The sequence below is a fragment of the Hylaeus anthracinus genome, unplaced genomic scaffold (assembly GCF_026225885.1).
Source record: "Hylaeus anthracinus isolate JK02 unplaced genomic scaffold, UHH_iyHylAnth1.0_haploid 4, whole genome shotgun sequence".
Lineage (NCBI taxonomy): Eukaryota > Metazoa > Arthropoda > Insecta > Hymenoptera > Colletidae > Hylaeus > Hylaeus anthracinus.
This window is the reverse complement of record NW_026535289.1, coordinates 10289626-10315655: the sequence shown is the minus strand read 5'-3', so window position 1 is coordinate 10315655 and position 26030 is coordinate 10289626. Positions and strand designations below refer to the sequence as shown.

Genomic DNA, 26030 nt, shown 5'->3' with positions numbered 1-26030 from the left:
CGGAGAAGGAAACGTTCTTAGATATGAGAAGATCACGTAGACAGATAAAAAAAACGCTGGACCAGCGTTACGCAAATATTTTAAATACAAAAATTCTGTGTTTTATAAGATCGTAAACAATTTTTGAAGCATACAGGGTGAGACAGCTAAACTGTTACAGAGCGATAATGTCTAAACTATCGTAAATACAAAAAAAAATCATTTTTATTAATAAGCATTCCCTTAAATATTAATAACAATTACGTCACGTCGTGTCGCGATCTCTATTTAGCTTCACCCCTCTTGGTTCAAATAATTGCTTTGCAAAGTCAATCTTAGACTTTGGAAATCGAAGGAAGTTTGTTTTCTTTGATTTTCATAGTTTCGTACTTAGTATTAAGCGCTTCGATTGTATAATCTATGTATACATATAGAGGAAGATCAAAGGAACTCTGATTCCATTCGCAGCAACCTCCTCGGGGTGAGATCTGCTAATCGTTCTGAAACGAAATGTACTTCAGATTACAATTATATAATGCGATACGCTAACGAAAGTACTAAATATATATACATACGTCATAGTGACGTGAGACCAATTGTCGCAGAAATGTTATTATTCTGTATTCATTAAACATCAGATAAATTTACTTATCGGTGATCACCACAGGCATGCAATTATCGCTTATCAACTGGTTCAATTGATTGGAATGCAAAACTTTCTATATCTGAAAAGAAAAATAAATGAATTTACACTAATTTCATGATGACCATATAAGTATATAATGCTTCGCTATGTTGAAACTCTTCTCTATTTTTTGTCAGATGCTGTACCATCAAACAAAAATTCATCTCGAAAGAGATCTCCATCTCCATCTCCATAGAATTGAAAAATGTGATTGGAACTATTATTATCTATTTTATTGTAAAAATAGTGATGGAAGTTTGAGAAGTATACAGATGAAGCTGTTCCTATCCGTTCAAAATTATATTTCGTATTTTTGATATTTTTCATAACTTTCGATTACATTATGATAAACTTATCTAAATATGTTTGTAGCTGACACTGAATATGGGACTCGTATCAACTTAATTAAAATCCGATAAACAATGGCGCACACCTGTGTATCTTCCTGAATAACATGGTCAGTACTTTTATCTTTCATAATTCTGGTGTCCTGGTTTTACCATACACTTTTATATCTATTGTGCAATAACAACGGTTTCCTCGCTTTATCATTTTGGAAAATAAAAATGTAGAGTATGAAACTCTCTTGATATTTCATCCTTTTACGTTGGTAAGCTTTTAAATACTTAGATTTCTTTTATATTATTGACAGAGTACGATAACAAAGTTGAAGAAATAAACAGAACGACATTAAACTTGCCAAAGTATTTCTACATAACAATCGCAATGATTAATTTTTGCTAAAACGCTATACAAAAGTCTAGTAAATATTTTAATGTCACCTAATGGTATCCGTGACATCCGCACCCCTATACCTCACGGCACTAACAATCGATAAATCTGAAGAAAACACACACAGAATGTATTTAAATATCTGATTTTATCTAAAACAAAATCATTTTATCCAATAAATTACAATGTTATCAAGATAAAGGCACCAACGGACCTATTTATCGATCTCTGTGTGTTAATCGGCACAGGTGCACGGTTCGATCTTATCTACATTTTTCCTAAATGTGTGAGATCACCTGTGCTTTTCTTCAGATGATATGGAACATATAAAATGAGTTCGCAGAATACCGAAAGTCAGTCGTACTCATCGATAGGACCTGTCACGGTAAGTTCCTTGATCGACACCTAAAATTATTATTTTATTCGCGCATTATACTTCGAGATATTCACTAACAATACAAAGTAAAGTTAAACTTATTTATGAATGTACAGATATTTATGTAGTTGGAATATTAAACTTGATGTATTTTTTTTTTTTTTTAATTAAATAATGACTGCTAAAGTTGCTAATGAAATTACGAATATTCTAACGGTTACTTATTAACGTAAAAATGCTAAGGCTGTACTATTTTCGATAGAGAGAATTTCTAACTCGAAAGTATTTATGATAATGGGAACATCGAAGGTACTGATGGTAGTATAAATATTGAAGTTGAAGTTACTGTAATACGAATATTAAATTGAGTCTTTCTGATCATGATCCAATTCCTTCCAGATGCGTTTCACACTGGTAGCCCTAACGGCCTTGGTTGCTGTCGCAACCGTCAATTGTCACTATCTCCCATCCTTCGGCGAGGGACCTCTCTACGAGGACATCCAGTATTTCACGGATATGATCCCTCTGGATGAAGTGATGACGCTCACGCTTCAGTACGCCTCTGAGGATGCCGAGTTCCAAGAACTTCTGATGTACTTCGAGTCCAACGATTTCAAGGAGTTGCTGACAGAAATCGAAAAAATCCCAGAGTTCCGCAACTTCGCAGCTTACCTGCAGAAGAACGGAGTGAACATCAACAACGTGCTGAACAAATTGAACAAACTCGCCGGCATCCCAGCGTTCCAGCCAACCCTTCTGACGGATCAGAAGATCACAGGTGGAATCAAGGGCTACTTCGACCAGGTGAAGGCGCTCGTCAACTACGACCTCTTTATCCACGGTTACGTCTACAAGATGAGGCACTCACCCGCGTTCCGCGACTTCGTCAGGGAACTGAAGGCCCCCAATCACCAGAAATTCATCAATACCTTGTACTCTAATCAACGTTACCTGAAATTCCGTAACATGATCAGCGTTAAGGGCATCGACGTGGCTCTGATCGAGGACATCATCTACACCGTTTTGGGCATCGAGTTCCCCGAACTCAAGAACTCCTTCGTGGTATTCTCTAAGGACACGGGACTTGCCAAGGATATCCATGACTTCGAGGCCCTCGTCGACAAGGAAAAGATCGTGTCGATCATTCTCAGGTATTTGGACGATGACCAAGTTCAGGTAGCGATTAATGACATGTACAGCGAGGAGTTCCACGAGTTGGTGCGCCAAGTCGAGGCCTTGAAGGCGTACCAAGACCTGGTTCTGTACCTGAAAGACGCTGGTTTGGATATCTTTAGTTTCCTGCAGAAGGTCCACAAGATCTTCGGTATGGAGGACTACGTGCCACCCAAGAGAGGTTTTGCGTATAGAACTTACGCCAATCACGGCGGAGTGAAGGCCATGCTGGACGAGATCATCGCTATTCTTCCCATGGATCAGTTCAAGACCATGTTCGACGAGAAGATGAACAGTTCGCCAGATTTCAAGAGCTTTATCGAGAAACTCCGCTCACCGGACTTCCAGACCATCGTTAATGCTGTTTACAGTGCACCCATCTTTCTGGAGATGAGACAAAAGGCGCTCGACGATGGCTTGGACCTTGCACCTGTTAAGCAGATATTCAAGGACATAACTGGCGTTGATTTGCCTACCGTTCCTTGAATTGCGAAGCTTGTGGTATTCATGTACGCGAAAATACTCAGAAATGATTCACAATCGATTTATTTCAATTATTGTATGTAAAGTTTGATTGTTCTTATGATATGTAAAATTCGACTTTATAGATACTGTGTATTTTACTTGTTGCAGGAACAATTTGGTTCTTTTTATGATACGTGAGAATAAAGTTTATGGTTGTTTCAAAGTTCTTATATTGAATTTATTTCACCTGATGCAAAAACAATTGGGTTTTTCTTATGATATATTAGACATTTTAACTGTTTTGAAACATTTTCAATAAATTCTATTATGGAAACAATTAGATTCTCTATCTGACTCGTAGAGTATTTCGAAACGTTTCTAATGAATTTACTTTGCTTTAAAGGCAATTGACATCTTCTTAAGGTATGTACAATTAAAGTTTCCATCTGTTTCGAAGCCCTCCTAAACCATTCATTTTAGTTCTCAAAAGAATTAGCTTCGTGTTATGATACATAGTATAAGACTCTGCATTTTTATTTCATAAAATGAAATAGAAATAATTAACTCTATCTTATGATACATAGTATAAGACTTTGCATTTTCATTTCATAAAATAAAATAGAAATAATTAGCTTCTCCTCAGGACAGATAAAATTAGACTACCCAGTAAACTTCACTACCCAGGAAATATCTTAGCGTAAGCAATAGTTCTATTTCCCCCGGAAAGTATTAGAAGAGTTCACCAAGTTCATTGGAAAAACAAACTGGAAGAACCGTAAACTCAGCATAGTAACAATGTAGTGCACGGTTCGGTCGGTGAATTGAAGGGTCGAAGGGGATGAGGGTGCGTTCCATATTGAGTGGAAAAGTTTAAAGATTGAAACGACGATTTCTCAGTCGCGTCTCAAAGCTGCGCCGCTTTGTTCTCGATTCTCGTCTTCTCCTCAGTCTTCATTTTTTCATCGCTTTCTCGCTCTACGACCCTCTCGCAGCTACCTGTTCCAGCCTTTCGCTTCCGCAATCTTCCTTTTACTCTTCCTCAGAAACCCGGCCCCCTCCACCCCTTACATCGTCGTCACCCCTATTCCTCGTTACTCACCCTCGTCGATTTTTCTTGTCCTCCTCTCGAACATTTCTCACAGGGATTTTCCGTTTCGCTCGATCATTCTCCTTCCGTTTAACGGGTGTTCTCCGGATCCTCGGACCGAGTTCCTGTCTCAACCCTCTCCGCTCTTCTTATGACTTTCTATTACGACGCGCCAATAGTGAGTTCTGAGACTTATTAAATTGTAACAATTTTAATTAGAACAGCGCCTCGGCACCGACCCGTTTCACCGCTCGTTGCTTTTTCTTAACCCTCCGTCGAGTCGTGCAACGAGACCCACCCTTGCCTGCTACAAAGACGCTTCGGTTAAGACAACCCCTTACTTTCCTTTTAAAAGTTAGCGCCACGTGCTCGAACCTCGTCCTCTTTTATTTATCGAACGGCTACGAGTACTCCGGGCCATTCGGGGCACGTGGTGCCCTTTTGCTTTCTCGTTTCATCGGCGAAACTTTCGGCGCGGTAACGAAGAACCGTTCCTGATAGGGGTTGAAACTGATCAGCCTTCGCGAAGTAAACGGAATTTAAAACGGTGCCCGTTGATACCAGGCTGAAGACTATTTCGATAATATAATGTTCGAATATTTTATAGGTATTTTATAGGAGAAGTAGTGTCTGAATTTTGTTATCATTTCTTTTTAATATCATTATTCATTTATTCGAATATATTCTATCAATCGTATGACTAATTCTTTAGATTACAATTTTCAGTTTTTATTTTCTTATATGGAAATACATTGCATGTTACTTGTGTCGGTGCTTTAAATGTCATTCAACTGAACGCTATCATTATCGTAATCGGTGACTCTATCACGAACACCTCCAACTTTGTTATGCACACATATCTTCCATCGTCGTTCTATATAACATCGCCTTGAAATCAGTATCCAATGAAATACTAACACGAGATCGATAAGTATATGTCTTCTTAACCAATCAGATTCTTCCAAGTTGTTCTACTTTCTGACGTAAAAATAAATATTATAAATCAGCCTTAACTTCTACAGATTCAATTTAATTTAAATCCAGGAAAAGTATTGCCACTGTTATTTACAGATAATACAAAACCATAGTCGGTAGATAGTAATCCCACAAACATAAGTTATTTGAAATCTAAAAACATTTTGTCAGAACAGCCTATTAAGACAGAAAATAATAAATAGCACAAGAATATAACGTAGAGAATAGATATCATAGTAACTTTTATTTTGTATCAATGCGTTTAATTGACAATCAAGGTAAAATATATACAGTAATTAACTTTATAAATTTTATGCAACTTGTAATATGCACGAGTTATGTAGCAATTAATTAAATTTATTATTTATTATTTCCCATGTTCATCACCAGATGGCTGTCGATATCAATACTCACAAGTTCTCCATGCCATTGATTCCGACATGCAGATCCTTCATCGTAGCCACAAACATTCGATACTCGATACCAAGTCACTACTCACAAAAGAACCCGTAACTCTCACACCATGATTTGAATTATTAAAACATTTTCATCGAGCTTGTCCATCGAACTCTCGCTATCATCTAAAAATGACACGCAATAGAACAACGATTATCCATACTCCGATTACAGAAATATTTAATCAGAAATCGTCGTATTCGAGATGGGAATGTTTCGTTCGAATAATCGAACGGGAACGCTGTTACCGATTTATCGGGCGAAGTTCAATAAATGTCTGTCCACTTGTTGCGATAATCGACGTTCTACTGTACCTACGTAGCGTTTAGACATTCAATGTAAATTCGCAATACTCGACAAACCATACCATCGCGAGAGGTACCTGTTCCCTTTCTCGACGTTAATCGATTGTCTTAAACGTTAAATCGGCCTGCGAGGCAAATGAAGCTAAATTAATTTATAGGGCTCTGTGACATCGAGCGATCCGCCGTGATTATTGCTCTTTAAATTTGTGAAAAATTGGATTGATAATTATAAAGGCATTGTTAATTATGAATGATTCAAATTCTATGAAATTGTGTTCCTGAATTGGAAAATGTACTATGGCGAATTTTATATTATTTATTGACCGAAATTTTCCGGTTCTCTGAATGATAATAATGAAGTGATTCGTAATTTACAAGATAGAAGGAGCCACTCAGGTGTTTATCAAGACACTCTGAGCCAGCGGTCACCACGCTGATAGCTTCGATTCGACTAATGTGATCTAGCTCACGTTTCTTTCGAATTCATTAATTAAATTTTATCCGCGATATATAGTGATATGAACCTACGCTGGCTTATCTATCTAAAATGAACTAAAATGTACAATTTAAAAAATTGTAATAAATATAGAATAATACAAATTTTCATTCCTTCTTATTTATTAGTGATGAAAGAAAACAGAGGATTTCTACGTGACCAACGACTGCGTAAGGTAATCGTAGAGGTCCCTCAAAAGCTCGATTGCGAACGTGACCTCAAGCCCGCTCTCTTTGGCCCAGAAATAATGATGATGCAGCACACTGTTCTTCTCGAGCGCGTTACACAAATCCGCGAAGTCCTTGGACCGGAGGAATAGCAAAAATCTGCGAAAGCTGCCAGAGTACTTGTACTTCTGTCGCAAAAGCTCGTGCAGCTCGTCCAGCGGGATCGTTTGCAAGATTTTGTCGATCATCACGGTAAGGCCGCCCGTCGCCCGTTGTGGATCGTTCCTGATGAATCTGGGCGACGTCTTCCAGAAGCTTCGAACGCTTTCTTCCCAAAAGTTGACATCCAGACCGAGCTTCTGCAGGAAACTGACCATACGAACCACCTGGGGCATGCTCTGAAGCTCCCTGGATATGAATCGCCTTTGGTCGTTGATGAAGCTCACGGTGTCTCCGATCTGGGTGTCGTACTTCATGTATCTATCGATTCAAGAGACATGCATAAGGGACGTGCATATATGTGGGGATATGTTTTGATGTATTCGCATGTGGATCGATATTTCAATAAGCTTTTTAATGTGTTTATTATTTTATTCTTTTAATTCTTGTTTGATTTAAATTTTCTAGAGTCAATCCCATATATATTCGTAACCTCTACGTCTATTGAAGAAGTTTAATTAAATTAAATAATAGTTTTGATATTACCAAATCAATTTTTCATTATAAATATGTATATGAATAAGTTTGCACATGTATATATTTGTATATACATCAACATATTTATACAAATATACAATTTAATTTAAACAAATTTCTTCAATGGACATAGAGGGTACGAATATTCATGGAACTGACTGTAGATAATTCCAACGTAGACTATTCGAATAAACTGTTTCTCAAACTACAAAAATCAAAGAGTCTACCATCTTAGAAATATCTGTTCGACCATTTGCCCTAACCAAAGAGAGAACGTCCACCGAAATATTTATAAAGTAAACAGAGCCTCAAACAAATAGAATGTGTGATTGATTGAAATAGCGATTGAAAGTCCAGGAACGAAGGATTTCTACCTGTGGATGATTTCCCGTACATCGTCCTGAGGCACGAATGCCATGATATCTTTGAGATCCTCCTCCAGGGAGCTGTTGTCTTTCAGCGGCAGCTGATTCGTGAAATCGGGATCGTTGGACCGAAAACCGACTCGATAAGCAACGAAACCGATGAAAGCTACCGAGACAGTGGCCACCACGCTCATGAGCATAATTTGTGGATTCATTATTACGGATTTTTCTTCCTTCTGTGATGGTTTTCTTCAATAAGACATCGTCGATGAGCTCTGTTGAAAAAGGATGAGTTGCGAATTGGAAGTGGTGGGGAACTCTGTAAAAGTTTACGTACTTAGGTTACAGGAGAGTGGAGGATGTCGTTTAGAGTAGCGAGGCAGATTCGTTGGGCCATTACACGTTGATAAACATTTCCTTTGCCAGCCACGTTTTAGGTCATCTTTAACGAAGCCCCGGAGCAGGTTATTGCGCGTCGAAGGAACTTTTCTTTGTCAAGGTTTCTCTCTACAAAGGGGACACGTCGTTCGCTCAAGAACTGGCGCCCGTGAGAAATTTAAATTTGCTGTATATGGAAGATTTAATGGTCCGGGGGTATTGTGAAATTCACTACGCAGGCGCCATTTAAAACTTTTATTTTCGTCAAAGACGCGAACTCGACGTCGCGCTATCAACGTCTAGGAAAGCCTCGCTATGTTCACATCTGTCGTGAATGTCGGAAAACGAAAAAGGACGAGCGAGATTTCAAAGAGTACTACGCTCGCTCGATGCGGTAATTTCATCCGACTTTCTGTGTACAAGAAATATATTCTTGAGAAGTTCAAAATATTGTCTGTTCGAACAATCGAGCTTCCAGATTCGAATTCCTAGTGAATCATGTGTACTCTCCGAGGAATTATACACAGTAGTAACGTCACACTGTCATTTACTGCGAGAACACTCAAATACGTGAACGTGTCACGAAAATTGCTGATAACACGTGTAATCGTTGATAGGAAATGGATGACAATAATTATCTTCTGAGATAGCGAATGAAAATATTTGTATACATGCACGTAGTAACTATCAATCGCACATGTAATTAGATTTATGTAAGGTACTTTTTATAGTGATACTCTTGGCAAAAAGATAGCGTATTTGTTCATAACTAGTTTAGAAAAACTATCGACTAGGATGCTCAGATGAATCTTTAGTAAAATATAGTGAATATAGATTTTGTTTTTTAGTAACAAAATACACCTGCCAACGTAGACGTGATAAACACTTGCATGGGTATACTTTCGTTTAAAATTAAAAATTATGATGTCCCAATTGGAAAACCCTTCTGCTTACTTAGAATTAGGAAAATCGCAATGTGTCTTCAAAAAAAGTAAATAAAATTTCAATTAGAAGGTGTGTCACGTAACTACTGCAAAAAAGATAAGGTCTTCTTGACACATTACTTACTACACACCATTATTTGATAACGCAGCAATCGCAGTCATCACATCATAAGTGTTATCTGACACCTTGTAATTACCATTAACTCTATCTTCACACGATGAATTCAATACATAGGTAACACAGTCAATATTTTTTTATTTATCAATATACTTAACATCCTCATTCGATGCATTAAGGTATAGAAAATGTCTCAATTCGTCTGCAAATTTTGTAACTCAAAGAAATTGCATTGGATATTTATTATTCAATTTACTATTTATTATTTCATTTCTTGTTACATATTAACGATATAGAAACGCCAAAACACAGTTAGAAAATTACAAGAATAACAACTGGAATAGAATTTAATGGTTCAGAAGTACTCTAGCAATAATAAAGTACAAGTAGTCCTTTTCAATGAGGGTACTATCGATGCCAGCTTGTTTGGCCTGCTGCGCTATGTTTAACAAGTGTTGGTTTGTGTGAATAAAATTGGCCAATTTGAAGTATCTAGAAGACATCAATTCGTGCATAAAGAAAAACAATTCTGTCGGTTTCTTCATTTTATAATCGAACAAATCCTTCATCTTTTGGACAGGCAACACAGCCTCGATGTCTTTGTAAAGACCGCGAAGTCCACCAGTGATCTTCAGGGAAGCAAGAGGAACGAAGGGTTTAAGTTTAAGAGCCGCGTTCAGTCTGTTCACCATTAAATAGATGTCGAGACCATCTCTCTGTGTGTACGCCAATAGATCCCTCATCGGGGCGTATGCTTCCACTTCTTGGATGTACAGTTTCGTTTCCTGGGAGTCCACGAGTTTCATGACAGTTTGGAACTGCTTGTCTTGTGCCGCGTAGGCTCTAAGAATGGCCATCACACGATCCTGTGGTACCAGATCCAAGAAATCCTGAAATTCTTTGGCGAGAAGAGCTGAGCCTGTGCTTGGAATTTTGTAGGCTTTCAGGGAGCCGACTAGGGCCAGAACAGCCAGTAACGACAGAGCGAACTTCATCTGCAGAGAAATCAGAAGATAGTGAATGTTGAGAGAATTATTAGCAGACAGGTGACAAACAAGAGCTAGCTAAAATAATTCTAAGCTACGCAACACAAATGTACTCACTTTGGAAATTGTAGACTTCCCAGGAGTGTTGATCAGTGAATAAGGATTCTTGATTGTGTTTCGCAGCACCTGATATACCGTGCGAAATCAATTAGCGACGGGTGATAAGATTATAACAATTAAACGATACTTTGTTACAAAATGGGATAGATTACTTTGGGAATGATTATGTAGTTTCACCTGCTGAACAACAGGCGTATTAATGGTTACGTAGTTGTAGAAGTGATAAAATTGATTACACATGACATCATCGTCAAATCACGTTAGAAATGGAAATAGAAGTTGAGTAATTTCATTTTTCGGATGACTCTCAATACTAATCTAGAATAATGTCTTTTGCATGTAGTAAAAACATAGATGACTACTTGATATTTTTGCACTAATGTGAAAGAAATCCATGAAACTTTCTTAATAAATTGTAATAGTGGAAATGATTCAATCTGTCTGTGAACCTTTAGGAAAACTGCATAGGAGATAGCAAAGGGTAATAGTAGTTGCATTAGATACATGTTCAATTAAATATTTATTACTTCATTTTATATATATTAACATTATAGAAATCCCAAAATACAGTTAAAAAGTTACGGGTGTAGTTTCAGAATTTGTCTGGCGACAATAAAGTGCATGTAGTACTGTTCTATTGGAATACTATGGATGCCAGCCTGTTTGGCCTGTTCCGCAATGTTTACCACGTGTTGGTTCGTATAAACGTTGTCATACAAGTCGAAGTATTTAGGAGAGCCTACCTCTTTAACGAAAGCGGCAAATACTGGGGATTTCACCATTTTGCTCTCCAACAAATCCTCCATCTGTTTAATTGGAACTGTAGCCTCGAGGTCTATCGCTAAACCACGAAGTCCACCTGTGATCTTGTGGAAAGCAAAAGAAGTGATGGATTCAATTCCAAGTGCCGCGTTCAGTTTGTTTACTAGTAAATAGATGTCGAGTCCAGCGTTCTGCATGTACTTCATTAGATCCTTCGCCGCAGGGTGGGCTTCAAGCTCTTCGATGTACATTACCGTTTCCTTGGAGTCTACGAGTTTTATGACGGTTTGGAATTCTTTGTCTTGGGCTGCGTAGGCTCTGAGAACCGCCATCACGCGATCCACTGGTATTAGGTCCATGAAGTCCTGCATTTCCTTGGCGAGTGCACCTGAGCCTGTGCTTGGAACTGTGACGTGCACAGCGCGGGCGTTCAGGGAGCCGGCCAGGGCCAGAACAGCCAGTACTGACAGAACGAACTTCATCTGGAAAGAAGTTAATATATAGTGAATAAGAACGACGAATGGAAAAAGATGTATATTATTTTATCGAATGAAAGCTTTAATGGTGTCTTCTGCATTTGTGGGGGTAGAGAGCAGGCTTAGGATAAAGTTACCTTTTTGAGTCTGAAAGCATATCAGTAGTTGTTTTGGAGTAAAAGTACATTTTGCTTTGAATTTAGTCAAAGCAGAGTTCTTTATGGCATGTACTACGTTCCTTTCAAGTAAAGACGGATCTCCTACTTTTTACACGATATTTTAGTGTTGTAACTAACGAAGTTAATTGGAATTGAAAAATGAACGGTTTAGGATCTTTGGAGAATTTTTTTGACACGAGCAACACATATTATTCCGTGAATTATGATAAATTTTAATTTAAATCTATTTACTTTGGTGAATGAGGTAATTTAAAATAGTGGTCAATTTATAGAACAGTTGAAGATGAATTTGTTGATATAATGAGTTCGTTCTGCAAGGAACTCGCTTTTGAGCTATGTAACACAAGTAGAATGTACTCACTTTACAAGTTGAAGACTTCCCAGGAGTGATGGTCAACGAATATTAATGCTCGATTTGGTTTCCCTGCACCTTGTATACTGTCCGAAATCAATTGGTGATCCGTGATTAGATTATAACGATTAATCAGTACGGCATCATCAGCATATAAACTGTTGATTAAATGGTGTCCACGTACCTTTATTCTTTAATCACAATTTTAGATCTCCTGTATAATTTTACACAAAAATCAAAGATAGCATTGAACTTTTTCTAAAACTACTAGAACACATCTATATATAAAAAATCCTATCGGTTACTGTGGTAATTAGTGTGGTTCTTAGAGAAAAAAATTGGACAAGCCTCGAGTATCCTACTATGTCTAAACTAATTTGCTTCAGTATTATATCTTATCTAACACGAATGAAGCAAGTAGAAATTCTTGGATATTATTGAAAAGCTACATCACTTGAATCTCAAATCCGCTCATGGAAAAAAGTAATTCTCAGATTTACGAGAATGTAATTTGAATGACAAGTATCAGGTCTGGCAATTGACTTAATTTGCTACCTAAATTATTTTTAAGGTCTGCTTAGAGAAGAATTCTCCTTTCTATATCACTAGTAAATATAAATGGAATGGTATTGAGTGATACTAATTCCAATTAAATATGTATCGAATAGAATTCATATGTGGTTCATCTTGTGGTTCTTGATACAAGAAACAACTTCAGGAAGAAGAAAGAAGAACGAAAGGAAAAAAAGTTCACAACAGGTTTGCAATGCACAATTTCATACTTATTATATTATTCCACACGCTGAATGGATGCTACTGACAACTATTATAGAAATACAATTACAGTCATTTGAATAAATTCACGTATTGTACATTCAATTGTTAACGATAGGGCGTCCCGCGACAAAGCAAAAATAGTATTTCATGAATGTCTCGTTGTCGATGCCAGCCTTCTCGGCTTTCATTGCCAGGTTTAAGAAACGCTTATCCATCATGGCTAACCGATAAACGTTTCGGTGTTTGGGCGATATTAATTCCTTTACAAAGCTGGAGAACACAGCGGAAGTCCTCATTCGCTCCTCGAACAGAGAGTGCAGCATTTCCACGGGCACCAACTCCAAAACGTTGTTCACGAACCCGTTAATACCGCTGCTTATGTTGCGGGAGGTTGCGAAAGGGGTGATTGGCTCGATGTAGAATGATTCGTTCAATTTTTGGAGCAATTCGTTGGTGTCAATGCCACGCTCTTGCGTATAATTCAATAGGCGTTTCACTTCTGGATATTTCAAGATGTCTCGGATGTATTCCTTCGACTCCTCGGAGTCTATGATCTTCTTCATTGCCTGGATTTCCTTGTCCCTGGCCACGTATGCTTTGGAGAGATCTATCACGTCGCACTTTGGTAGCAGATCAAGGAAGTCCTGCAATTCATTGGCGAGGGTACCCGTGCCTGTGCTAGGGATTTTGTAGGCCAGGGTCTTCGACACTGCCAGAACGGCCAACACTGTCAACGTGTATTTCATCTGCAAACAAATCGGAAATCGAGAATTAGAAGGTGGGACTAAACAGATATCGAGGATTGCATCGTTTTGACAAATTACGTTGTTGGCACGCCGGTGACTTTATAATAAAGAAACTGGTATATTATGGACTACGTTCGTCACTTAACACTTTTGTGGAAAGGCATTTTCATACGTAACCTTATTCGATGATAGATAAAGATAAGAGCCCCTAGCTTAGGACACAAAGAAATTCTTGTAATCTAAACAGTTCTTATGTAGTAGTTACTTGTTTCAATCTGCACTGAGTCGTATCTATAACAAGGAGGCACAATGATGTAACAGAAAAACAACACTCCATATTATCGATGTATGAGGTAAGAACGCAAACAGTACAGGTCTTACGACACAAACAAACAAATAATAAACGTTAAAATATACTTTTCAATTTCGTTTTCACAGTTTCTACACGTACTAAATAACAGACAATGTACATGTTCCATTCCAATTGGGAGAATCGTGCAGCACAGTATTAATGTTATTTTGTTAAGAAGCAAAAATGGTTCCCGATACAGAATCAAATCATCAGCGATTCTCGAACTGTCATCGAGGTTTGGGTTCATCCACTCGAAGGAGAAATTTAAAACGCGCCACTCGCGAGCGGAATTAATTCCGTTGCAGGCGTTGGGGGCCATGCGACTGCGACAGGTCGCAGGGGCGTAGAGGGTCGAGTAAGAGGAAGCTGCTGAAGGAGAGGAATAGGGCTCGGAAGCGTGCTAGGGCAATAGGCTCGCTGTGTCTGCGGCAAACAATTCCAATTAACTTGCTGGAATTGGAATAGGACTCCTCGTCGACGGTCCCTCGACTTGGCGTTTCCTGCGTGCCCGAACGTCGAGGACGCCGAGAGGAACGTGCGCCCTGTCGTCTTTTCCCACCCTCGAATACGTTTTGGACGTCATCCATTTTTGTTCTGAAAATCAACACTTCGGGAAGAAGTTATTATCATTTATTAATATTAGCTTGCATTCCTTATGCACAGTGGAGGGAGGAACAAAATTATTGTTTGAATCTAGTTCTGTGATACAGTGTGATAAATAAGCGAAGCTTATGACTAGAATTAATTAAACTATGATTACCACCAAGGGAGGGTTTTTCCAAAAAATAATACACTTTTCTCAGAACGTAACTTCCGTTTCTTCTCAACTGTATTAAATTTTATATAACACCCTAAGTCATTCTTCAACTACAAACCAATGAAACATATAACCCTTCACGTTATCCTCGAGAAAATTCAAGTCCAAGGGACGTTAAATATTAAATAGCAAATATTCTTTCCAAAAATATAAAAAAATTGTGGATGCGAATTTCGCGGCATAAAATTAGCTGTCACGCGGGGTTAGGGGACTTCAACAGGGTCCAAAGGAAGGAAAATGGATCCGCGAGAGGAATAGACGAGAAAAGTTAGCGATCTTTCTTCTCCGCCTTGTATTTACATTTCAATCGAAAGTCCTCGACGACGCGATTTTGAAAAAGAACTGCGCGCAGGGGCATTCTGGGTAACCACCCCCAATTCCTTGGTCTCGTTTCGCATCGCGTCCGAGTCTCCTTGTCCCGATGAAAGACGGAAGTTCTCCCTGGGCCGAGGGAGGCATAATTCAATCAGGATCCACCGGGGGTGTTTGTCAAGTACGGTTTCTTTGCACGTGTAACGGGGAAGTGAATGGCGACCCGTTGGACCATTATCCGCGGCATAATGCTCGTCATCGTCGTCGTTGTCGGTGGCTGGCTGGAGAGAAAGGTGGATAGATAGAGGGACAAAGGGGGACAGAGTCATAAAGCTCGAGGTTGGGCCGCCGCCCTAGACAATGCGGTTCTTGAGCTGCTCAGATATTGAAGACGCCCGAAAGCAGTGTGTACCAATCCTGGTGTGTACCCAGCGTCTAGCCCGCTACTCTACATTATTAAATGTCGCTGCTCGCCCGGTGGACCAACGATCACGTTCGTCGAGCGTTTTTCGACACGCATCGGGTGCTCGCGTGCGACGCGTTCGCCATTTGGCGTCGATTCGATCGCTCCTTGCGATCTACGTCAGGAATTTTTGTGAAACTGGGACACGATGTACTTCATGAATCGAATTAGTTTAGAAAATACAGGACGTTCAATTTTACTATTTTTGTCTATTCGAGGATATTTCACAAGAAATCGAATGCTTCTCGAAGCCCATGTCAGAAAGAGAAATCATATTCGGAATGCTTGAATTGCTAATAAACCAGATCTAACAAAAAATATCCACAAGACCTCGTTTCTACAAGGAACTCTACAAGGAGTAAACTATCGAGTAAACAACACTGTGAGCAGAATATTGATTCCGCTTCAAGCTTCCGTTTATTTGCTAAGTACTGCACGTACGTTTACATAACGAGTGTGCCAGAGGAACGATTTTGCATACAGCTTATCGCAACGACAGTCGTTCTCGCAATAATATGTACTGTACGTACCGTCAACCCCGTAAACGGTGCCACTCGACCGGCGTACAAAAAAGAAAAGAAGGCACACAGTCGCCCCTTGTTTCCACTCCGTCGACCCTTCAATCTTGGAAGAGGCAGAAAATGAAAACACGGGAACCAGGAACGGGAACGACGAGCACGAAAAGAATAGGAGATAGAGGGAGGCGTTTCATACGAGACAAACGATACTTTTCACGGCGGGGAATAAAATGAGCCGTTCAGCGAACCAGTCGTAACGACGATCAGGGATGTCGGAAAATGGGACCCTCCTAGCTTTTTTACTATCGTTTACGTAAAAACTATCCACGATCGATTCCCTCCGTCGACTTCGTTGATTTGCGGCACTTAGCACTCAGATGCTTAACTTTAAAAAGGCGTTGAGCCATTAATAGTCACGATCGAGAGAAAGGACAACTCGTTAAGCCCACGTCAGCCATCTTTGGAGGGCGAACTTTGAAAACTGGTGTTTTCTTAGCAATAAGAGGAAGAAGAGAGAATATACTAATTTTGTTAGCAAATCTGATTCGCTTGTTAACTCGTATTTATATCGAATAGATTCTGTGAATCGATCACGCTACAGTTAGGAAGAAGTAAGCTTTTTGGACGCAATATTCGTTAAAAATATCTTTATATTTATTTAATGACGTGTTGCCGACGTTTCCAAATTTTCCTCTGAATTATCTGCAAATTGATGTTAAGTGAGACTTAAAGAATATTATTGTAATCTTTTATATTAATCTAATCAGATCTCGAGAGGCATATCCGTTGCCAGCTGTCACGTCGTTGTACCATTCGAACTCTATCGATAAGTAGTAGTTTATTCTCTTATCTGTGTCGTCATACATTTCCACCAATTTCCCTTCCAATCAGTTTCTCGACATTCAATAGTTCTGTTCTTTCTACAAATTCCAGGTAGCATTAGTCGCGATTCCTCGAAGCCATAGTTCACAAATTCACGAATGTTGGACTCGAGTAAGTAGTTCATTAGACACTAGAAAACTTCAAAAATTGTCTTTACATTTCTCATGTTTTGCGGTCACTGATGTAAATGTTCACGTCAGTACACTCTTCCGTCACTTTTGTTAATCAGTATTCTCGCTAAGTCAGAACCAGCTTATAAATTAATCTCGTAATTAATTTTATAGACATATGGGACGATGAATAATATTTTTGTAAACATTTTATACAAAGAAAGTAGTGCTTTTTAAAAGTTTTATGCCTTAGTCAGCCCTCCTTCCCTTAACCCTTCTAAAATTAAATCAGCTAATCAAATCTCGACAGGCATATCCCAATTCCTTCTATAAATTCGATTTTACCCTCTAATCTACCTCTTCTATCACTTCCCTTCCAGTTTATTCTGAATATCAATCTCATAGACACTGAGCGACGATGAATAATATTTTGCAAATATTTCACACGAGGGAGCTAGCATATTCTTAGAATTTCGCGACCGTTGAGCTCCTCTCTTTCCCTTAGTCCTTCTAGAGTTAAATCCTGTAAGCGGATCAGTGCCTACTTTTAAGTGTCGCCCCGTGTTTGGACGATTTCACCCGGCGTCGACGACAACTGCGACGGTGACAGAGCAGAGGGCGTCCGCCTGGTGCAGGCGTCGCGGGAAACGCCACGACGTCTCACGGATTAACTCATTCGAGGGTTACGAGGCCGCGATTATGTGCCACCTGCCACGATTGCGGACGCTCGAGAGCATTAGTTTGTAATTATACGCGGCTTCGCGTGAAACAGGTAGCATTATGCCGTCGTAAATGGGAGACGGAGTATGTTGTTCCCGCAGCTAATTGGAGTCCTTATTGCAGCTTAAGACGAGCGTCGGCTAATGGCCACGGAGGCGGGTAAATTATTTTTACTGCTCCGCCCGCCATCGGGATTCTGTTAATTAACGCTGTGCATCCTTTGTGCACGGCCAGACCACGGTGAAATTCAGAAACGAGGTGTACATGTCGAATACCACTCAAAATGGGAACGATATTCTCAGCAGGCACCACAATTTTGGTAAGTCAAATATTTTTATATTAAGTAGCTGGAGCGTATAATGGGATGTTTAAATTTATGTTTCAAATATTTGTATTGCGGAAATCTCTTCGTAATGGGAGTAAATTGAAAACGGATATAACATTCTAGTCCAAAAGAATTCTATTTATGCCACTGTAATATAATTCGTTCACATTTGAAGTATAGAAGTATATATATCTTACTTTAAAACATTAAATTTTCTCTGCAGTTCTACCAATTTGTTTTTTCGATTTGATAAAAAATTGATTACAGTCTGAAGAATTCTATAAGAAGACATAAAGTATGAAATTTATTTTCAATCAAGACTAATAAATATGATTTGAATATTAAAAAATATTAAAATGAACATTTTTTAAAACAATATCAGTAAAATCAGAAAATTTACGTCTAAATCAAGTATCCAAATTCCAAAGTATCAAAAAGAAGTTGCACAAGAAATTGAAACACTGAAAATGATCAAATATTTCATGCGTCGCTAACATCATTTACAGTGCGCTAAGAAAACTCGTTTACTACATTTCCCAACAAAATTATAACCGCATTTCTATCATAAACGTATCCAGCTTCATTTCTAGGTCTCCACCATAGAAATAAATTTTATTAACAACAATATTAATACCCGAATTCTTTTAAAATTAGCCAAGAAATACGTTGTCTACTGCTCGACGGTGGTTACGCGGATCGGAAACGACATGGCGAACCTATAGCTGTGTTCGCATATATACGTGAAATAATCAACGCGGATAGGTTATTTCTCGGAACGCAAACTCCTCCTCTCGATACCACATATCCGATACGACTTGTTGCACGTACGTGATCGGCCGCAAAACAATTGCAATCTTCGCAGGTACCACGACGCTGTGGCGTGTCGATTAATACCAAGCCAGGCGATAATGCTTTGTTTGGCTTCTTGATACGCAAAAATTCTAATGAAAGATTGCTGAGAACTGATAACGAGTGCGATTTCGCGATTGGGCGGCGCAAATCCTCGCGAATGGCGTAGAGCTTCGCGCGATTAGGTCGCTGATACGACTCAATGTTAGACGCGACGATACACTTTATGATGTCCTCGGATACGTTTTACGTGACAGATTATTCGAGTAATTTTTTAACTTTTCGAGAGGTGTCCCCTCCTCTGAGAAAAGTGGAAAATTCTGCGCTTTAGAATTATCAGCGAAATATTTCCATTACGATTATTTTACGTGATTCGCGTTAATTAAATTGACGTTGAAGTGGTTTCTGCGCGTTTTAAATTGGCGAACCGTACAAATCACGTTTTACTTGTTTTCAACGATTTTGATTAGATTGAGTGGATTGTTCACTTAGCTAATGTAGTAAATTATTTGAAGGAAACCTTTGACCAAGTTGCATGCTTCCAAACTTCTATGCACTAACAAATAGATTATCGTTACTACTCCATACTTTAAAGAGGAAAAGATTTACTTTACATAGCGAAACATTACAAAAATCTAATGATTAATAATCCAGTCACTATTTTCGTTCAATCGAAAACATTTAATCCTCCAATTTCTCGTTCTCTTTTCCGTTTAAAACCATTGTGCAACCAAAAATAAGCTACCGATTCACGTTTACAATCCAACTGTAAATAGCATAATTCGGATCTCCGATTCCAAGTATACGGTACGATAACTATTCTCGCGCAAATTCCGTTGCGTATTTCCGGAAATTACAGAAAGAGGACCGAAACGTAACAGAAGCTGCTAACGCCGTCATCCTTCATTACACTCTAAAACTCCGCCACCGATTAATTCTATAGAAGTTCTCTCACCTTGCAGAGTACTCAATCACTCGGGATACTTCAACTACTTCGGCAAGAATGCTTGAAACTTCGACGAAACGGAAACTTACAATTCCCTCCAGCCTTCGAGAAAAAACCCAAGCGACTTTGAACAAAGTACCGGTTCAACGCCCGAGCGGTTTCCGTCCCGAAGCATGGAGGTGATCGCAACGCGAGCTAAACGCGATCCGCGCGACTGCAGAGAGTCCCCAGTCAACAGACAACGACTATACCGTGCGCAATCTTCCCCACGGCCCTTAATCAATCCAAATTGTACTCAATTAGGCACTCTGCTGGGTTTAGGAGCGCAAACTAGGCGCTCGGCAGAGCTCTCGTTTGTTGCTGGCAACAGCGATCGGTTGATGTGAGAGACGCTTAAGGGGATATTCTGTATACGAAGCCTTGAGATTTCCACTTAAATACCAGTTTTATTCTCTCTTTTGTTGTATTCTGTAATTTTTAAGTGTATGATATTTTCGAAACAATTTCCTCCCCTATTGATTTGGACATGAAAGAATCAGCATCGTAGAAAAAAAATCATAAAAGCACTTTATTTTATGTCTGTTAAGAAAGCTTCCAAAGCAAGTGCTAAATTCAGATTGTCTCAATGAATGAATATTACATAAGACCCTATAGACTAGTAAAACTATCCATGAAACAGCTAGGACGACACGCCAAATGGCTATTTCCAAACTATAGTAACATATGTATAGATCATAATCAGTTTCCAAATATGAAAGGGTTATATTTTACAGGGTAAAGTCTCTCTTCACTTGGAGATATCTCCACCTTGGTACCAACGCGTCTAACAGAGGCTAGCCACCAAGTCGTAGAAGGTGCAGGGAAGATCTGGGAGAAAATGGCGTACAACGCAAGGGTGAGTTACATCCGCGGGGTGGGCGCGGATGTTGTTAGAATGCTGGGAGTCGGTCTGTAATCAGCAGTACTCGCTGGCTCTCCAATCCCAGTCGAATTCGCAGTCGGATCACGTCGTTGTTTAACGAGATTATGTCGTTAACCGACAGGATACAGACCCGGCCGAGAGCGATCGCGATATGAAAATTAAACTCGTACATTTTTCCTGGTTAACGAGCTCCGGGTGCGTGATTGCGTTTACGTTTTACGCGCTCGTCGATCCGAACGGCTGCGACGCGGACACTGGTCCCGGGTTAGGTTTGTTTGCTCAACTCGATCAATCGATGTCGCTGTTGTTTGGTATCCTCGGGGTTTCGACTGAAATCGCTTTTTGATCATGAGTGGTGGCCTCCCTGGGTGGCCTGTTGTAGCCGTCGTCGTGGTGACTTCCGCCTACTTCTGAGGATTCTATCGTGTTGAATGTTTCCTCTAGTATCTACACTTGTGCATTTCGTATTTAGAATTTCTTCTTTATGGAGGTTCTTAATGGACTAGCTACTTGAGTGAAAGTTAATTCAACTTCTTTGCTTGTAACCCATCGTATGCAGTAGGTGTCCATGTTCAGTCTTTAATATTAAAATGGCTGCATTAATCATCTCTTAATATACAATCTAGTATATTAAGGTCGCTTGAAAAAGTTTCAAGTAATCAAATGCTAACATTAGAATTAAACTATTCCCAAAATCCAAGAATACAAAAATAACTCCAAGAATCTCTCGATACTCCTACCATCTTTTAAGCTTCATGATGTACGAATCTCACCTAAAATATATTTCGACACACCCATTTTCATATCCTGACGGTACTCATAAAGTATTGCCGATCCATCAGAATACACCAATCTTCTGCATTAGGCGGATCGATTATCCACGAACGATTAACGCGTTCGATTTCCTGATTCTGTCTCTCCCTTTCGGCTTCCACCCACAGCTAAGCAGAATAATGCGTAATGGACGTCAGGAAACATTTCTAAGATTCCAAGGGGTCTCCTTCGATCACCCTTCAAAGCAGCCGGTTCTAATGAACTCATCGACAGCTTCTCAAGCTGACCCTGCCTAACGTCGTCGACCGAATGAACAAATTTCGTGCGTGCCTCTTGCCACGAGCATCGGAATGCCGTAATAGAGGCTGTATGCGGAATATCAGAACACCTACGAGAGGCCTGTTCGTCGCTGGGGCATGGCTGGAACGACGATCTGCTTCGAGGAACTTCGAAACGAGGGTGGAGAACGATTTGCAAGCATGGGCTGTTTTGGTACTCTTTGAAAAGAAAAATATTTAATTCATTCGTGTATATGGGAGTTAGACAGAACTGGGGACAAATAAAGAGAGATGAGAATAATTTATAACTTTACACTAAATTTATGAGTGTGACTATAAGATGGATGTCACAATGATTACGGCGGTAAGTGCAAGAAGAAAGAAATGAAGAAAATGTTATAGGAAATGTGAGTGAATATAATAATGAGCAATGTTTTTAAAAAAGACAATTATTTTTATAAAATAAAATTCCTAACAACTTCGTAACAATATAAATAATTTTCAGTTCCCCTCAGCCATCCAGTGCTTCCATACCTGGTGAAAGAAATCGTCGATAAAAGCGCCCGGAACCCCCATTCGATTTTGCCTCGTACCATTGTTTTCATATCTCTAACCGTTTCCATGGCACAGCCCAGGCTCGGCGGTCCATCCTATACATGAAGGGTATTAAGCAAGGAAGAATCGCGAAGGATACGACGAAAAAATGTTTATCAGGGTTGCTTTGGATGATACGGGGCAACAGCGACTGGCTCACAGGAAACCCTCGAGCATTGTGTGCGGAGTTTCCACAGGGTAGGAGGATTCATGAGGTAATTCCGTGTTCGATACACCGTGCCCGCTTAAGGCTGCGATGTTACCTGCGTCACATAAGCGTAATACCGGATAAGCCGCAATAATGCAGACCCACTGTGCGTGCACGCGAAAGTGGAATGGATCCTGCTGCTCGGAGAGATTCAAGAGCCAAACGTCCGTGGTACATAATCATCGTACCGAAACAGGGACGGGACGGCCACTCTGCCTTTACGGGCTGGGAACAAATCCGCGAAAAGTTTTTCCTAACGGCGACGAATCGTCGACGAAGGGTGCCGTTGAATCGTTCATGGGCTGTGCAGTCGGTTCGGCGCTTTGCTCGTCGATGCGTTCAGTTCTGTTTCGGAGAGAAGAGTAATTCGACGAGGAAAGTCGTAAAAATTCAAGGAAAATTAGGCATTGTGTAGGTTTCCTTGGCGACTTTGTCACTGTTCACTGTTTCCCGAAACCTTGCTGCTTCAACACTACCAAATTATATTGGATTTCATGTTAACACATTAACGACCGATAGCGTTTGGACATGTATGTTCTTAAATTTAGTAATATTGTTCAGTTTCATAATATTAGTATTACGCAAAATTTATATTACCTATTAGAATCGTCTTATGAATTATACTTATATAAAATTTCATAATTCATATAATAATGGGAGCATACAATAAGATCGTACTATCTCAATAATAAATAAGAAAGTATTGCTCGTCATGGAAAAGAAACGATTAATAGGCTACCGGTCGGTAAAATGTTAATTTCAACAAGTAAGCCTATGAATATTTTCATAAGTACATGTACAGTCAATACCACAAATATTCGTACACTTTATGTCTATTGAAGAAGTTTGACTAAATTAAATAATAGTTTCGATATTATGAAATGAAATGTATATGAATAAGCTTATACATGGATGTATAATCTATTTAATCAACAATTTATTTGCTGATAATGTCGTACTGATTAATCATTATAATCTTATCACGCATCGCCAACTGATTTCGATCAGTAAGTATATAAGATACAGCGAAACCGAATCGAGCATTACCATTCGTTGATCATCAGTCCTGGAAAGTCTTCAACTTGCAAAGTGAGTACATTCTACTTGTACTTGTGTTACATAGCTCAAAAGAGACTTCCTTGCAGAAGGAACTCATTATTTCAACAAATTCATCTTCAACTGTTCTATAAATTGACCACTATTTTAAATTACCTCATTCACCAAACTAAATAGATTTAAATTGGAATTTATCATAATTCGCGGAATAATATGTGTTGCTCGTGTCACTTGAGTAATTCATAGAATTTATTTTGTCGGCAAAGAAAATTCTCTAAAGATCCTAAACCGTTCATTTTTCGATTTGAATTCTTTTTCCGTTCTTCGTTCTTATCCACTTATTCTCAATTCTTTTCAGATGAAGTTCGTTCTGTCAGTACTGGCTGTTCTGGCCCTGGCCGGCTCCCTGAACGCCCGCGCTGTGCACGTCACAGTTCCAAGCACAGGCACAGGTGCACTCGCCAAGGAAATGCAGGACTTCATGGACCTAATACCAGTGGATCGCGTGATGGCGGTTCTCAGAGCCTACGCAGCCCAAGACAAGGAATTCCAAATCGTCATAAAACTCGTAGACTCCAAGGAAACGGTAATGTACATCGAAGAGCTTGAAGCCCACCCTGCGGCGAAGGATCTAATGAACTACATGCAGAACGCTGGACTCGACATCTATTTATTAGTAAACAAATTGAACGCGGCACTTGGAATTGAACCCATCACTCCTTTTGCTTTCCACAAGATCACAGGTGGACTTGATGGTTTAGCGATAGACCTCAAGGCTACAGTTCCAATTAAACAGATGGAGGATTTGTTGGAGAGCAAAATGGTGAAATCCCCAGTGTTTGCCGCTTTCGTTAAGGAGGTAGGCTCTCCTAAATACTTCGACTTGTATGACAACGTTTATACGAACCAACACGTGGTAAACATTGCGGAACAGGCCAAACAGGCTGGCATTGATAGTGCTAGATTAGAAATGGACTACGTGATCTGGATTATCTTCAGACAACTTCTGAAACTACACTTGTAACTTTTTACTGTATTTTGGGATTTCTATACTGTTAATATATAAAAAATAAAGTAATAAATATCTAATTGAGCATGAATCTAACGCAATTACCATCATCTTTTGCCATCTCCTAGTTTTTCTAAAGGTTCATAGGAGGATCGAATGATTTCCACAATTACAATTTTTCCGTCAACTAATGAACTCATCGACGTTAATATTCGCTGGAAAGATCAAACACGCGGCCATTTTCCATTGGGGAACGACTGTGCTCCACGCAGAATAAAATTGTGGGTTCAATGATTAACTCTGGTGCGAAGACGAGCCCAGGGGGTGGGTTAAGAAATAGAAAGACACGAGTTGGGGAGAACGTAACTTAGCGGGGCATTATGAGATACTAAATTCCACGTTACTTTATCTCGGTGGAAGCCGGTCTCCCTTAAAGAATGTTTACGATAACGGGGCGAGCCTTTGTTTCCGCATTTCTGACGTTACCTCGAAATTACTCCGCGCGCTACCTCCAGATTCTCATCTTCCCTTTGTCCCCATTTCGCTATCTTAAGGCGTGTTTAACACAATACCGAGCAATCGACGATGCTTCGCAACAGCTTCTGAAACTGTATCGTCCGAAATTGAATCGTAAAAACGAGAGTACAGAGGGAGGGACGGTAGTCTTAGTTCTAACCACGACAAAACTGCGGCGTGAAATGACGAGAACAATGAAAGAATGAAATCCCTCTGCGGGGTAATTAGCGTGAGAAGCATTAAGGAGACACGAAGCAATTTCGAGCAGCCATTTTTCACGGTAATCTGCAGCATTCGCGCCCGAGCCGCTGGGACCAGGGTGTCTTCATTTCGCTTCGTTGCAGCCGTGGAAACGGCGGAAGCCTGGAACGATGGCCGCCCTTCGTAGCGGTGGAGAAAAAAAAAGGATCGTCTGTGAAATATTCGGGGGTTGGCCCCGTCTTGCGAAACCTCCTGACGAATTTCATTTCGTTAATTGGACAGACGTCGGTCGAAAAAAGTAATGAAAAATGAGACGTTCGAGAGTTTAGGAGCATGTGGCGTTCACCGAGACGAGTGAAATGTGGTGTGTCCCGAGTTAATAT

General features: G+C 39.7%; 5 protein-coding genes across 5 annotated transcripts; 2 read left to right on the top strand and 3 right to left on the bottom strand.

The window, feature by feature from the left end:
• The first annotated feature begins 1772 nt into the window (after positions 1-1772).
• Positions 1773-3603, top strand: LOC128894775 (uncharacterized). Its single transcript, XM_054156764.1, has 2 exons — positions 1773-1781; positions 2172-3603. Exon 2 carries the CDS (start codon positions 2172-2174, stop codon positions 3429-3431), a length of 1260 nt encoding a protein of 419 aa, XP_054012739.1. The 5' UTR covers positions 1773-1781; the 3' UTR covers positions 3432-3603.
• A 3277-nt stretch (positions 3604-6880) lies between these two features.
• Positions 6881-9125, bottom strand: LOC128894787 (uncharacterized). Its single transcript, XM_054156782.1, has 3 exons — positions 8295-9125; positions 7967-8232; positions 6881-7376 (listed from the first exon to the last, which is right to left on the bottom strand). Exons 2-3 carry the CDS (start codon positions 8170-8172, stop codon positions 6881-6883), a joined length of 702 nt encoding a protein of 233 aa, XP_054012757.1. The 5' UTR covers positions 8173-8232; positions 8295-9125.
• A 603-nt stretch (positions 9126-9728) lies between these two features.
• On the bottom strand, positions 9729-20314 carry LOC128894834 (uncharacterized). The gene is made up of 5 exons (XM_054156846.1): positions 20099-20314; positions 13160-13795; positions 11190-11747; positions 10501-10569; positions 9729-10392 (listed from the first exon to the last, which is right to left on the bottom strand). Exons 2-5 carry the CDS (start codon positions 13793-13795, stop codon positions 9745-9747), a joined length of 1911 nt encoding a protein of 636 aa, XP_054012821.1. The 5' UTR covers positions 20099-20314; the 3' UTR covers positions 9729-9744.
• Positions 11005-11756, bottom strand: LOC128894789 (protein G12-like). Its single transcript, XM_054156783.1, has one exon. The coding sequence runs from the start codon at positions 11745-11747 to the stop codon at positions 11082-11084; it is 666 nt and encodes a 221-aa protein (XP_054012758.1). The 5' UTR covers positions 11748-11756; the 3' UTR covers positions 11005-11081.
• A 1686-nt stretch (positions 20315-22000) lies between the features above and the next one.
• On the top strand, positions 22001-24960 carry LOC128894785 (protein G12-like). The gene is made up of 2 exons (XM_054156779.1): positions 22001-22872; positions 24280-24960. Exons 1-2 carry the CDS (start codon positions 22720-22722, stop codon positions 24943-24945), a joined length of 819 nt encoding a protein of 272 aa, XP_054012754.1. The 5' UTR covers positions 22001-22719; the 3' UTR covers positions 24946-24960.
• The last annotated feature ends 1070 nt before the right edge of the window (positions 24961-26030 follow it).